The 16,792-nt window shown below is 36.8% G+C and overlaps 1 protein-coding gene across 4 annotated transcripts in view; it reads right to left on the bottom strand.

The window, feature by feature from the left end:
- Positions 1–620: 620 nt before the first annotated feature.
- The window catches only part of LOC119820421 (vomeronasal type-2 receptor 116-like), a 32,298-nt gene continuing 16,126 nt past the window's right edge, over positions 621–16,792 (bottom strand). Inside the window, exons 2-6 of one of the 4 annotated variants that reach the window (XM_038338713.1) lie at positions 11,033–11,339; positions 8,929–9,732; positions 7,331–7,558; positions 5,065–5,188; positions 621–1,525 (exon numbers count right to left, since the gene is read on the bottom strand). In XM_038338713.1, coding sequence (XP_038194641.1) covers positions 621–1,525; positions 5,065–5,188; positions 7,331–7,558; positions 8,929–9,732; positions 11,033–11,339 — 2,368 coding nt within the window. Of the gene's footprint in view, positions 1,526–5,063; positions 5,189–7,330; positions 7,559–8,928; positions 9,742–11,032; positions 11,340–16,792 lie in introns of all 4 variants that reach the window. The other 3 variants (XM_038338717.1, XM_038338714.1, XM_038338715.1) reach the window with 3 other exon arrangements.

Raw genomic sequence — 16,792 nt, 5'->3', positions numbered from 1 at the left:
ACCACCGCCCGGCTGCATTGAAGGTATTGTTATAGGAAAGTATCAACTGTAAGTTTCGGGGAATGACTAGTGAACTCATCTCCTTGGAAAAAACACACATGACATTAAATGCTGAGACACCTTTTCATCTTTCTCAATATCCTTTATATCTCCTTACTAAAACATTTCTGTCTCTCTCCTAAATTCTACTCTTGTTACTCCCAGGATACAACAGGATTCTTTTTTATTTCCATAAAAGAGGGCAAATTTGTTTCACAATCTGAAAGCATTTTTCACTATACTATAAGATTTCTATGTGTTCATTTGAATTTAAAGTCCCACATTCACTCAGGTATCAATAGAGTTACTTAGAGTTTATGTCAAATCTTACTGTGCAATTGTGAAAGAAAGGAAAACATCTCCTATGCGTTAATGTTCAAGGAATGGATCTGATAAACTAAATGGATGTGTGGATGATTATAGATGATAATATATAGAAAAATAGTGTATATCACACTGCTGTGCCTCATCATTACAAGAAATGATGAGAATCATTAGCCATTCATCAGTTTGCCCTGTATTGTATTAGGTGCTTCTGTACCAATACTGTAGTTGTCAGTAACAATTTATGAAGTGTTTGTTCAGGAAGATGTTTTCCCCCTTAACTTTTGAAGAGAATTTCTCTCTGGTCTTAACAAAATTATGTAGCACTTGGGGATGAAAATGCATCCTAGTAGGCCTGCACTGGAAGCCAAGATGGACAAGACTTCCACAGCCACCATTATTTTGCCTTTGGTGCTGTGGTAGACAGGGAGAAAGGTGATCCAGACACTGCAAAACAACAGCATGCTGAAGGTCAGCAACTTGGCTTCATTGAAGGTGTCAGGGAGATTCCTGGCCAAGAAAGCAACAATGAAGCTCCCTAATGCAAGGGAGCCATGGTATCCCAGGACACAGTAGAATGCAGTAACTGAGCCCTTGTTGCACACAATGATGATCTGGCCATGCTCAGAGTGCATATCATTGTCAATAAAAGGAGGAGAAAATTGTAGCCAGATTATACAGAGAATAATTTGGATGAGCGTACAGATGGCAATGATGTAGTTGGGCATACCAGAAACCAGAAAATATCTCATCCTTGTTCCAGGGACTGTGACTTTGAAAGCAAGCAGCACAGTCACTGTTTTGGCCAACACAGTTGAAACAGCCACAGTGAATACAACTCCAAATGTGATTTGTTGCAGAACACAGGTAGCTGAGTTGGGATGCCCAATGAAAAGCAAGGGACACAGGAAACAAAAGATGAGTGAAATTAGCAAGATGTAGCTGAGATTTTGGTTGTTGGCCTTCACAATGGGAGTGTCATGATGCTTCACAAAAATCCCAAGAACCACAATTGTGAATGCAGAGAAGAACAATGCCATTAAGGTAAGAACCAACCCTAAGGTGTCTTTGTAATTCAGAAAGACCACAGCTTTTTGAAAACACTGGTTCTGTTCTCTGTTGGCATACTGGTCCTCTGGACACCTCACACATTTTTCCACATCTTTTTGAAGACAGAAAAGCATGATTAGTACAACTTCTGCCATTTATTGACAGAATATTTCAGTTCAGTGTGTTGCATAAACATTGTGATATCTGCATCCTTTGCTGATGACGTTGCTGAGAGACACTGCTGCATAGCAATACTTTCATTTTATAATATTCATTATCATTATGGGGAATGAAATAAAATAATATGTTGTCTATTTAACTATGTGTTGATGATACCATTTTATATTATCAGAAAACACAGATATTTTCATTACTTTCTGAATGCTATGATGAATTGACTGAAACTAGTGAGTTTACAGAGATTAAAATGATTAATCACTGTATTGCAGAGTGTATTTTAATATCTCAGATCCTGTGGTTACAGATATTTTTGATGTCTTTCTGCTTTATGAATGGTTTCCCTGAAATAGATGGAGATCTTGTTTTCTATAGGACAAGTTATGTGATACATTTTCTAGTATGAATTCACTAGCCCAAACACACTGACATAATAAGAAACAGGAAACAGAATCTGTAGGGACCCTTGGAGTCTTCACACAACATAGTAAGATCAAGTTCTCACCAAAAGGAGATTGATTTGTCCAAGAGGAAAAAGGGTAGGGAAAAAGAATGAAAGACAGGGGATAGAGAATGGATAGGGGTAAGTCAACAAAAGAGGAGGGAATGGGTTTTGGTCAGGGAGTACATAGCATGGCCTCTGGCTAGAGAAGACAGGTGTGGGGTGTAGGAAAATAGCAGTTTATAAAGGTAAAAGCAGAACCCCCTGATAGGACAAATAATTTAGTTTTGATTGGACATCTTAATTTGGACAGTCATAAAACACTGTTTTGCTCACTAGTCTTCAATAACATTGAACATAATTGGATGTCCTATAGTTTGGAGACTAATTCCATTATTATGATCCTGGGACATGCAAACAAGGAGGAAGACATGGTGCTGGAGAGGGAACTGAGTATTCTATATCTTTGATCTATAGGCAACAGGAGGTAATTGGTCTTACTTGAATGACCTTCCCTATGAAGGTACAAGAAGTTTAGAGATCACGAAATAGACTGGATCAAAAAAATCCCCTTGCCATATAATAATCAAAACACAAAACATACTGAATAAAGAAAGAATATTAAGAGCTGCAAAGGAAAAAGGTCAAGTAACATAAATAGGTAAACCTATCAGAATTACACCTGACTTCTCAAAGGAAACCATGTAGGCCAGAAGATCTTGGATAGATGTGCTGCAAACCCTAGCAGACCATGGATACAAGCCTAGACTACTATACCCAGCAAAGCTTTCTTTCACCATCGATGGAGAAAACAAGATATTCCATGAGAAAAACAGATTTAAACAATACATATACACAAACCCAGCCTTACAGAAAGTACTAGAGAGAAAACCTCAACCCAAGGAAGCCAACAATACCCACAATAGCACAGACATCTGACAATCCTCCACCAACACAACTCAAAGAGGGCAATCACACAAACACTACCACCAAAAAAAATAACTGTAGTTAACAACTTCTGGTCATTAATATCATTTAATAGCAATTGATTCAATTCACCTATAAAAAGGCACAGTTTAAGGGAATGGAAATGACAACAGGAACCAACATTCTGCTGTTTATAAGAAACACACCTCAACCTCAAAGACAGACACTATCTCAGAGTAAAGGGTTGGGAAAAGATTTTCCAATCAAACAGACCTAGAAAACAAGTGCGTGTGGCTATACTAATATCTAACAAAATTGATTTCTAACTAAAATCAGTCAGAAGAGATGGAAAAGGGCACTTTATACTCATAACAGGAAAAATTCATCAAGATGAAGTCTCAATTCTGAATACCTATGCCCCCAATATAAAAAGCACCCACATATGTAAAAGAAACATTATTAGAACTCAAATCACACATCAAACCCCACACACTAATAGTAGAAGATTTCAACACTCCTCTCTCACCAATGCACATGACAACCAGATAGAAACCTAACAGAGAAATAAGAAAACTAACAGATGTAATTAATCAAATGGACTTAACAGACATCTATAGAACATTCCACACTTGGGTAGAATTCGGTCACTATGTTGTATTACTGTCAAAACTGTTTCTTTGAGAAAAGTCCAGCTAATACAGACGTTCAAGGAATCAAAGATGCATGTCATGGTATGAAGTATGATTAGTAAAAACTCTGGGTCAGAAATTGGGGTTCAACCTGAAGATCTGAAAAGCAAAACACCCAGTCACTGGCTCTTACCTTGACCTCAGTCTGAAATGGCAATCCTGCCTCTTGGAATCTCAGAAAGAGACTGTGTCTGAGAGCTGTCTCCCCACCCCATCTTATATTTCCCTCTAGGTTTGGGATTAAAAGCATGCAACACTGCGATAAAGGCATGTAAAACTCGATTTCTATATTGACCAGGGTGGCTACTGGCATTAAAGGTTTTTTTTTTTTTTTTTTTTTTTTTTTTTTTTTTTTTTTTTTTTTTCCATAATTTCTATAACGCTGAAAAGTAAAACTGTTTACCCTCCGATCTTCAGACAGTCTTTATTTATTAAAGTACAATTGAAATGCCTCTACACTTCCCTTTTCTGTCAAAATATAATAAAAAGAAGGTTAAAATTAATATAAAAACTATATACAATAAGTACAATAACTATATATAATATACACAGGGAAGAAATATATCCACAATATCGAGTTCATTTTCATTTGACATATTGAGAAAAAACATTTAATATGTAGCTTATCTTGGTGAGTCCAAAGGCTTATAGCTAATTTACTTTCTATCAATGACTTACTTTTGCCACAAGGAAAGTAAACTCAATGTGGAGTTTCTTCAATATTCATTATCTCCTCTGGAGTAGATTGGTCTGCTCTATTTTCCTAAACAGTTGATAATACTAATTTTCAAGGACTAGAAGTTAGCATTATATTGTTAAATGAGCTGTATAGGTACAATACCTTGAACAAGATTCAAACTGCATATGTTTTAATAAAATTAATCTCAAATTTGTATTAATATACAAAATTGGTATCAATATACAAAATTTGTATACAAAATACAAAAATAAAACATGTGAAATATGTAAAACTAACAGACTGTGCCTGAGAACTGTCCATCCTCCTCTCTAGGGCTCAGACTAAAGGAATATAGCACTGGGATTAAAGGTCTTCACCCCCTGATTTCTATATCAGCTAGGGTAGTGACTGGGATTAAACGAGCATGCCATTGTGGCTACTGAGATTAAAGGTTGTGTTACAATAATGTGGTCTGTTAAGCTGACCGGTGGGACTGTTTTACTCTTAGATCTTCAGACAGTCTTTATTTATTAAAATACAATTGAAATGCCACTACAATGGTATAACAAGTTATTTAAAATGATTTTGTTAATATTCATAGTTCTATAAAACTTAACTTAGGAAAGTAATATATTTTATTTCTTCAATTGTGTTTTGGTCCATTTGATCAACTCAGTATGAATGAGAGAAGATGATCTATGTGATGTGAAGGATTTATCTCAATAGCAAACACTCACTTGTCTCATTAGAAACTTCATTTTGTGGGCAAGGGCTGCAATCAAAACAGCAGGTTGCCATTCCCTCCTGCAAGAATTTTCTGAATCCAGGACCACAATCAGCACTGCACACAGAGGGTGGCATCTGTGAAAAATCAGATACATGCTGGCGTCAGGAGTTTTACCTACTTGTATAACTATATTTTATTATCATGTTGATATACCAATTAGCTAAATTTTATATATACCAAAAGAGTTATCAGATTAAGCTTAATATATTTTATAATACCACGCATACAAATGTAAGGAAACAAATTGATGTAAATTTGAGTAGATTCCCATACCTAGAAATTTAGGAGGAAGAATGGGTTTTTTGATATGAACAAACACTACAGAGATTACAAAGTGGTTTTTCTACTTAATTTTCATCACAGTGACACAAAATACATTAAGTTAGGGAGGACCTTAAGTAAAATATTTCTCTCCATTGAATTAGCCTGCTGTCAAATTATTTAAGCATTTTATTAATGGGGAATTGATGTAGGACTGCCCTGCCCACTATGGGCAGTGCTGTTCCTAGTCAGGGCTTTGTGAGAATTCAGAGAAAACCAGTAAGCTATGTTCCTTCAGATTCTATGATTTAGATGCAGTCTCCATATGCCTGCCTGCCTTCTCATTTCTTTGCTGTAATTCATGATCCCAATCAAACCTTCTCCTCAATAAGATTTTGGTCAATATTTAATCACAGCAACGTCACAGAAAGCTAAGATGAACAGATATCTGAAATGGGGGAAATGTCTTTTAAAATGTCAGATAGCACACATGAACTCCAAAAGCAGCACTTCAAAGCATGGTATATAAAGAAAAATAAATAGGCAGGGTGAGGGAAGGTATAATTGATATCTATTGAGCTGGAAAGAATGTGTTTCCTGAGGTGTAAATGCTTTACAAATCCTCCACATATTTGAGGAACCTGAGTAAAAGTTTGATTTAAATTGTTTGTTCTCTTGATGACCCATTTCTTGAGATTTTTTTATATTTTGGAGACCAGAACTCTGTCTGATGTGGGGTTAGTGAAGATTTTTTCCCATTCTGTAGGCTGTTGTTTTATCTTATTGACAGTGTCCTTTGATTTACAGAAGCTATACAGTTTTAGGAGGTCTCATTTATTAATTGTTTCTCTCAGTGTCTGTGCTGCTGAGGTTATATTTAGGACATGGTCTCCTTTGCCAATGCGTTCAAATGCACTTTCCACTTTCTCTTCTATAAGGTTCAGTGTGACTGGCTTTATGATGAGAGTCCATCTTACAACTGTAAGAATGGCAAAGATCAAAAACACTGATGACTGCTTATGCTAGAGAGGTGTGGGGTAAAGGGAGCACTTTTGAATTGCTGGTGGTAATGCAAGATGGTACAACCCATTTGGAAGCCAGTATGAAAGATTTCTCAGAAAAGTAGGAAATAACCTTCCCTAAAACACAGTAATACTACTTTGGGGTATTTCTCTAAAGATGCTCAATTTGCCACAAGGACATATCATCAGCTATGTCCATATCAGAATTGTTTGTCGTACCAGAACCTGGAAACAGCCTAAATGCCCCTTACCAAAGAATGGATAAAAAAGTCGTACATTTACACAATGGGGTAGTACACAGCAAAAAAAAAAAAAAATAATAACATCTTAAAATTTCAGGAAAATGGATGGAGCTAGAAAACATCATTTTGAGTGAGGTAACCCAGACACAGAAAGACAGTTATCATATGTACTCCCTCAGAAGTGGTTTTTAAACAAAAGAAACTAAGAAAACAAGCATACAAACCACAATCCCAGAGAACTTAGACAACAATGAGGATGGTAGGAGAGACATACATGGATCTAATCTACACAGGAAGTAGAAAAAGACAGTATCTCCTGAGTAAATTGAAAACATGGGTACTTTTGGGGGAGGGTTGAACGGGAGAGGAAGAGCAGAGAGGGAAGCAGAGAAAAATGTAGAGCTCAATAAAAATCAATGAAAATATTGACAGTAGTAAGTCATTATACATTATATATTAAAAAAGAAAGATATTCTGGAATGATAAAAATTCATTGTACGCATATCTGAAATCCTTAAAGTATTAATAAAATGTCACATCAAAAATGGATGTAGAAACACACAATAGGAGGAATGTAACTGCTTTGTAATGTGATGAATTATTTTTAGTTGGTTATAAGACAGCACAAATCAAACCCATTGTCTGTGTTACTGCTGTGTAATGCAAAGGAATGCAGTTAAGTCAGACCCACCTGTCTACTTCCTGTTGCCTGCTCTATCATGTCTTCATATATATGCAGCTGTTGACCAGATGGAAAATATGAGCTAAACTCTCCTATTTTCACCTTTAGTCCAAAGCCATATGGTAAATTCCAAATATGAAAAATGTCATACTCTTCCTTAAGATTTTCTTTCTGGTTCATAATCATTCTGTCTCCAACTGGATTAGTGAAGCGTGTTTTCCTCAGAAAGGAGTGCAGCTGAAAGAGACACACCATTCTATAGTGGGTGTATGCCCTTTCTTCAATTCATAAAATGCATTTTATTTCATCTTAAAGGCAATATTATTGAAGGTGTCCAGGGGAGAAATAACAGTAAATCATGTGGACAAATAAAATTATCATAATGTTCCTAGAATTTAAGTTCTTTCAGAAAAAGGTACCATACAGAAACACAGACATATATGCAGATACAAAACACCAATGTGAAAACACACACACACACACACACACACACACACACACACACACCATGAGAGAGAGAGACAGAGACATACAGTCAGAGATTCACTTTCATATATACATACATAATGCATCTACACACATTTTATATAGACATACACACAAATGCTAAAACTCACACATGAAAACAATGATACACACAGTGAGACATATGCACCAAAAGAGACACACAAAACAGAAAGCTGTGAAACACATAAAGAAGGCCACAAATACATGCACAAATTAAATTGCAAATACCCACAGGGAGACACTCACAGACAAAACACCTACACAGAGAGCTATTGATGTTGATGGATTTATGCTCATATACAAAGATAGATTGAGAGAAACAGACAGACAGACAAACAGAAACAAAGATATACATATGTTCAAGCAATATACAATAGTGAACTCAACACATATAAACACATGCACTGAAAAAATACACAAAAGTTATTCACAGAAACAAACTCCCGTACAGAAAAATATTGATACAAGAGAAATTGATTTTCAGTTCCTCAAACAGATAGATATGTGGATATACAGAAACATACACACACACACACACACACACACACACACACACACACCCACTCACACAGATACAATAAGAGATATCTAGAAACAGAAAAACATGAAACCATACACAAGAAGAACCATGCATTAATACTTATGTATACAAATGTACTGTGTAATTACTTTCACTCAGGATGAGAAATGAGGTCGTAAATGCCTACAGTATGAACAGATTCAGTTTAGAACACTTGTGAAAATCATCTCATAAACTGATTATCACATATTTGACAATAAATATGCAAGGATTCATCTTCTCATAAAGAAGAGGATTAAGGAGTAAGGACTTAGGCTTACAGTTTCACAATAGCTGTGGTGACAGTCAGGTACTCTGTAACAAAATCAGTGTACTTTCTTTACAAATTGTACCTTCCATACCATTGATTTGCATTTAGATTTATACGAGCATCCAGATTTACATCATTATGAAGAAAAATTTCCATAAATCTTTCTGCTTTATGAAATATTCCACAATCCATTAAATTGGGACATTTGACAGACATTTAAAGACGCTGACATTGATGACATCAAATTTCATTCAAAAGAGGAAACACTACCTTAAAGCAGTGAGCATAATGTCCTTTTCCATTGTCTGTGGGTTGATTATACACATGCTGAAGAAACATTTCATGGAAGGCATGGGCCACAGCATATACCACATTATATATATCATGACTCTCATCACTAAAGGCCATGTCAAACGTCTCTACCTTTAGCCATTGCAATGAGGCATTGGATAAGCAATTCTTCAGGGTCTTACACATAGAAGCTGAGACTTTGCAGTTCAAGTTCATCCACTCCAGCCTGGCCAGGAATTCTTCTGTGTATTTGAGAGGGTTCAATGTCTGGACAAATGTTTTAAAATTAGAAATCTCAGCATGATGGTGTGCAAAAGTTATTTTTCCATTGAATGAATTAAGTTGGAAGTCATTCTTACTTGTAGTGTCATCCCACTGTGAGGTGGTGACCCATATTCTCTGTAAACCTCGAGATTCCCACCTTCTAAATCCCACAGCTAGAGTACTGTCTGGGTCACCATAAATGATAACTACATTTGTGGATGATGTCATGATTTGGCTATAATACACTTCAGCTCGTGTCAAGAATAAATGCATCTTGACTGGGATCACATTCACAAAGGCAAAGCAGACTGTAATTTTTTCCATCTCTCCTCTTAATTGTGTGAGAAATTGAGTACCCTGATCATTGTCTGAGATGGCCAGTCCAATCCAGTTCCAGTTGAAGTAAAGCATCAAAGAGATTATTGCCAGGGCTAAAGATGTGTGCTGTTCAGCCATATGATACAGAGAAGGAAATTGTTCACGATTGCTCAGGATGGGATGGAAAGGTCCATAGGTAACCTGAAGGACCTACAACACAGGGAGCAGCATGAGGTAGCACACATACATAAGAACTTGTAAACACACTTTAGGTCAAGAGTTCCTTATAAAACTCCTTATCTTGCTGATCTGCCATTAGTTCTGTCCCACCCGTGACCTGGAAGGTTATTGCGTGATCAGAAGCAGTTTCTCTTCCTGGGACAGAGCACTGTAGGGAGGGAGCCACTTGCAGGGGTGAGGACAAGTAGGATAAACATGTAAGTGACCAGGTGACTGTCACGTACTGCTGCCTATGCAATTTTCTATGTGTCAAGTTTCTAAATGTCTTAAAGTAAAAACCAAACCCCACATTAGCCTCATGAGATGGTTCTGTCTGTCTGTTTTACAGGGAGGAAGTGGAGATGCAGATGCTTTGTGTCTAAGTTTGCACAGCAGTTGAGTGACGAAGTTGACTTTCAAGCCTAGTGGCCTAGTCCCAGACCTCATACAAGTATTTTTCTGAGGACCTGGACATGGTCTGTCATTTCTATGGGCTGCTCGAACAACATGATTACCTGTCTTTGGGGCAAATACCTCTGAGAAACAATATTCACAGGCATGGCTCTGTGAACAACTAACCACCAAGTAGAGGCTTTCTAGGCTGTAGAAGCGACTGTCTGGGGCCTAGAAACATGTGGCCATCTCCCCCAGGGTCTCCTGAGGGTTGTGGTATCATGGAAGAGAGACTTTAGCCAAGGTCTCTGTAACCACCTGTGTCTTGCATGAACTCTATGCGGACTTTGTCACCACAACACATTTACTGTTGGAGACTTACTACCAGTTGGAATGGGACTGATGGAACATGCGATCAAACCAGACTCTCTGAATGTGGCTGACCCTGGAGGCTGACTGAGAAGCCAAGGACAATGGCGATGGAATTTGATTCTATGGCATGGACAGGCTCTGTGTGAGCCTTGTCAGTTTGAATGCTCACTTTCCTGGACCTGGGTGAAGTTGGGAGGACCTTGGACTTAGCATAGTGTAGGGAACCCTGATGGCTCTTTGGCCTGGAGAGGGAGAGAGTGGGGGTGTGGGTGAAAGAAAGGGGAGGGAAGGGGGAGGAGGGGAGGAGATGGAAATTTTTAATAAAAAAATGAGAAAAAACTCCTTATCTGTTAGTTCTTCCCTCATCTCAATTTCAAAAGGGGAAATGAGGCCCCATAAGGAATGAATAAAACCTTGAACAAGACCTTTTAGTGCAAATTTTATGGTAATATCCTCCTCAGAATCTTCTTAGCTTCTAGGATTATAAGAGCAGACTTAGAATTTCTTGCAAAGTTACAACATAAAATCTCACCTGTTGAGGTGTGAAAAGGTTGAGCAAGGTCCCAGTGATCACAGATGTTGCCAAATTTGGTCCTGTAAGGACCACAACACATATAGTCTGTTCATGACACATATAATTAGGGGGAAAATGATGAACTTCTTCAAAAAAGTAAAAGTGACTATAAAATTTTGTCCCAGTTGCACAACCACCCTCTGGACATTCAAATACGAATGATGAATTTGGTAGAAGATCAGGGTTCCTGTTGATTTCATCCATGGAAAAAGCTAAGGCCAGCAAAAACTGGAAGTTTTTAGTTGTTGTTCTGTAAAAGGGTATGGTGATTAATATGGACAGAGAGATACAGATGATCCTGAGTAGTCAATAGATGGCTTATTATGAGCTGTATGGCATTCCCAACCACGAGATCAGATTAGATTAGATTAGATTAGAATAATATAAATAGCTAGAAGCTTGTACAAAGCTTTAAAAATTCATCAGAGTGCATTTCCCATAAATAAAGTGATACATCCGCACCTTTCAAAGAGTGTGTTTTCAATTTCTTGTTTTTGAGTGCTTACTCTAAAGATAAAGACAACGGCAGAGGCTTTAACCTTAAACCTATTTATATATTCATTTTTAAATCATCAATCAATGTGAAAAATTCAAGAAACATGTGAGCCTATGAGTTCATCATATTTTCTCACAAAATTATCTGAATTTGATAAAACTGTCAAATAATGCCTGTTGAGTATACAATAGTATAGGAAACATTTGGCTGTTATGCTTTTGATTCTTTATAATCAGTGGGCATTATAGTTGACATATGCCTTTGATCTTTGTGTTATTCTTTTTATCTGATTTATCTAATGGAAGTGTAAAATCTCTTTTTAAGATTTATATTTAAATGAATTTAAATACCAAAGATGTATTTTGTAAAGCTGTATGTATGTGTTCACCAATGTATTAATGTTAATGTGGGTAATTAATAGAGAATGAATTCCAAGGTTTTGAATAACAATTTGCTACAGATTAGGCTGGTCTCAAAAATACAAAGATACACCAGCTCCAGGTTCTTATTGCAGAGATTAAGGCCATGTACTACCTTCTAAGTACTCTTCACCTAATTTATGTTTACACAGAATGTCATATATTCTCACTGGAGACTTCTGACCAATTGTTTTTTATACTACAAAACTGCTTTGACTACATTTCCAGTTACACTAACACAACAATAGCATCCTACATTAATTTGTATATGCCAGTTTAACATCTTTGTATAATAGAAGATGATAAAGAATAAAATCTGAGGAAAATGTTTATGAGGCTTTCTGTAATAAAAGTGGGTAATAAGCAAGTTTGGAGTGAATAATACCAATTTGTATTTATTTTTTTGGGAAGAGCAGTAACTTCTGTCTCTTCCTAGTCATTTCATATAATCTGACCAGTTAACATTAATCATACTTCTTCATTCTAAATGATTCCCTCAGAGTAAAATGAACCTATTTTACACTTAGATATTGTACTACTATGATTTCTTTATGTATTTACATATATATTTTCAAAATAAAAATAATTTTTGAATATTTTTATTACTACACAGAAAAAGTGTCATTGAAAATTTTAGTGACACACAACAGGAATTTGAGACTAGATCTTGTGAAGCCCAAACACCAATTCCTTTCTTCCAAACATTAAGAAACATAAATCCTTTGAGTAGTTATAGTGTCCCAGTGAACTAAATTTCTGCTTTTGATAACTATTAACAATATGCAAAATTAAAATGTGTGTAGTCCCCACATTGGTAGAATAGTTATAATTAGCAAAATTACTGAAAGCAATTTTAAGAGATACATGGGAAATAAGTGTCAGAAAATAAACATTAGATACAAAAAGACAATACATTTGTTTTAAAAATAATGGCAAAGATGTGCTAATATGTAACTGCTCTATTCCCTCTCTAATGTGTTGCTAACTATCACACACTAGGGCTGTCAATCAAGTAAGTGACAAGGGAAGTGTCAATCACACTTTTCAAAGAATGCAAGCATATACTTCACAGTTCATAATTCCTTTTTTAGCAAAACTAGAGGAAGAAGTGAACTTTGAGATTAAAGGGCAGTGATTTTACATGTATATAAACAAAGTATAGAGAAATAGGAACACATATGATGTTTACAATGGACAGGTCTCTTGCTTCCAATCTTGATGCAGTTTGAGGATAATGGAACCACATCAGATCATTCAAGAGATTAACTGTATACCTATGAGAAAACTCTTCACAGCTAGGTGTGTGACAAATATTAGTTGCCCTAGCACACGCTTAGAACCTACACATTGATGAATGTCCATCAGTTGATGGTACTCTATGGCATTTACTTGGGCCTACTTAGGATGATAATAACTAAAATAGAATGGGGTTTTATTTAATAAATCATCTCTTGCTACAGTGTTGTATGTATATGTATTTACGATTGTGATTAAGGCATTCTGTTTGTATAGCTTATTGAAAAATGTAATGTATAATTAGGAAATACAGATTAATAGATAATCATATATAATAGTCAAAATTGCTATCCCACCTGTGCAAGCCTAGTAAACATGATCCTGCCACCTGCTAGGCAGAGAGTGCCGACCCACGGACATAGTCTCAGCCACTTTCCTTCCAACTCTGAGTGGGCACACAAACACCCAGGCCCAAAAATACTGTTGAAATGCTCCACAGCCAGAGTTTGTGCTGGAAGCAGGGCCCAGGAAGCTGCACTTCAAAACTGTTTGGCTTTTTTTTCCTTTTTTTCCTTTTTTGGTTTTTTGAGACAGGGTTTCTCTGTAGCTTTGGAGCCTGTCCTGGAACTAGCTCTTGTAGACCAGGCTGGTCTCGAACTCACAGAGATCCGCCTGCCTCTGCCTCCCGAGTGCTGGGATTAAAGGCGTGCGCCACCGCCGCCCGGTTGTTTGGCTTTTATTACCTGCTATGGACCGAAGCAGGAACTTCTTTCCCAAAGAAGCCATGCCTCTGCCTTCCTCAAGCAAACAGAGCCCATCCAAGAAAATGCCACTAACAAACCATGCTTAATGCTGTTCTTTTGTCCTTTTTAAGTTTTTTCAGGTTTTACATAGATTTAGTCCACAACATTGGCAGATCAATTATTGCAAGGAACTGCTTGCATCCCACTTCTGACACCAGGTGATGTGGAAGTCCTATCTGTACTGTGATTACTATTAATGAATAAAGAAACTCCCTTGACCTGTTGATAGGTCAGATCTTAGGTAGGAGGAGAAAAATGAAACAGAATACTGGGAGGAAGAAGGCAGAGTCAGAGGAACATGATGGAGCTACTGCCACCAGAGACAGAGGCCTGGAAACTTTGCTGGAAAGCCACTGTCACATGGTGATACACAGATTAATGGAGATGTGCTAAATTAATATGTAAGAGTTAACAAATAAGAAGGTAAAGCTAATGGTCCAAGCAGTAATTTAAATAATACTTTTTCTATGTGATTATTTCAGGTCTAACATAGCCAGGTGGCCAGGAACCACCAACCAGACTCCCTCAAATAATGGTAGAGTGTTTTTGTGAGTGTGGGCCAATACCAATCTTTCAGTGGATATGCCTGTAGCAAACTTAGGAAATATGGGACAAGTCTTTTCTGTGAATGGTATTATGTCTTATTTAGTATTTGTGATGAGGTAAACAGGACTACTGTTCTTCTATAGATATTATTGTACATTGAAAAATAAACATCTAAAAAGTGCATGACTCTGGTTCTCTGATGAGCTGTCCTGGGTGCCCACAATGTGGACACAGAGAAAAGTGAAAGGCAGATTCTTTCATAGGAAGAGATTTCTACTTTTAATTTTTACATACTTTTTTGCTAATTTCCTGTTCAGAAAAGTTTTACTGTTGCCACAAGTGTCTTGAACATTGTGTAAACTTTCCTTGGGCAGTTAAACAGATGACTATTCACCACAGAGAAAGCATCAATGACAGAGCAAGTCAATGATTTAACACAATCTTGCATTGGTTTATCAGATCTTTACCTGGGAACATGCTTGCCAACATAAGTCCATGTTGGAGATTTGCACATTGAATTCTCCAAGGCTCTCACTCTCTCTGTGCCTGTTCACCATATCTCATGTCTTTGATTGCCCTTTCTACATTACCCAGCCAGCAACAGGGACACTCTTCCAGCTCTGCCAGAAACCACAATGGTCACTAGTATTACAGATTGGACACTCACATTTGAATGTCACTCACTTTCCATATACCCAAAATGCAATTGCTCATCCTCAAACCTCCAGACCAGAGTGCTTCAGTACCTTAACATTAGAAGAGTGTCTCTACTCAACCAGAGAACATACAGGAATGTTAGAGATTGACATTGATGGCCTACCCCCATTCAATTCTACAATTTGATGCCCTACCATATTCTCATCCCAAACTTCTATGAATCAAACAGCCCCAGCTCCAACTTAGGGAGAGCCTCACTGCTGGACCATGGGCCACTACTGCCACCAGACATTCATTCTCCAACTTGAGTGGAGAAGCATTTAAAATCTTTAGGCAAAGTGTGAGATGACAAAAGAAGAAATATAAACAAAGGAATAAAGCATGTATCCAAAGATGAACTTGTAAACAAGCACCTAGGTCTATATTCACCACAAAGTCAGATTCCTAGACACAAGTATTAGTATTCTATCAGCAACAGCCAAGGCAATATGATACTACCAATGCCAGTTATTTTACTACAGCAAGACCTGACTTCCAGTACAACTGAAGTATAACAAAAGACCTTAAAACCAACTTCATGAATTTGATTGAGGACCTGTTGCAAGGTGGGGCCCACTTGTTTGCCTTGGCCGCCTGGCTAGCTTAGCCTCAGTATAACCTCGCAGAAATTGTATTAATTAAATCATTCCTTGTCCCATTATCTCTAGCCTCTTATTGGCTACCTCTCACATCTTGATTTAACCCATTTCAATTAATATGTATATCACCATGTGGCAGTGGCTTATCAGGAAAAATTCTAACCAGCGTCTGTCTCAGGTTGAGAATCAATGGCATCTACCTGACTCTGATTTCTTCCTCCCACAATTCAGTTCTGTCTCCCTGCCTACCTAAGTTCTGCCCTATCACCAGGTCCAAAGCAGTTTCTTTATTAACCAGTGAAAACAACACAAATACAGAAGGACCTCCTACACCAAGGAGCCTAATGAGATAATAAATAAATGCATGAAAGAAATTGAGGAAAGAGCAAACTCAAAAATGTAGTAAATGAAATAAATTCCTTAAAGAAAGCACAATCAATTGAAAAAATGAATAAAATGTTTACCTAAAATAGGAAGCATATACTATAAATAAAACAAAATCTGAGGGAATTGTGCAAAAGGAAAGTCTAGGTAAGCAAACACGAACTATAGACATAATGATCCCCAATAGAATACAAGATATGAAAAAATAGAAACAATTATCAAAGGAGATGTTAAATCTAAAATAATCCTTGACATGGAGCATCCAGGAACACTGAAATACTTTGAAGAGATCAAATATAAGAATAATAGAAATAGAAGAATGAGAAGAACCTCATCACAAATAACCAGAAAATATCTTTTACATATTATAGAAGAAATTTTTTATAAACTAGAAAAGGTGAACCCGAAAAAGGTACAAAAATTTACAAAATACTTAACAGATTGTAACAGAAAACAGATGCCTTCACAAAATAATAATTAAAATGTTAAATAAACAGAACAAAGAAAGAATATTAAATGCTACA

This window comes from Arvicola amphibius, chromosome 8 (assembly GCF_903992535.2).
Source record: "Arvicola amphibius chromosome 8, mArvAmp1.2, whole genome shotgun sequence".
NCBI classification, from domain to species: Eukaryota; Metazoa; Chordata; class Mammalia; order Rodentia; family Cricetidae; genus Arvicola; species Arvicola amphibius.
This window is presented reverse-complemented; position numbering and strand designations above follow the sequence as displayed.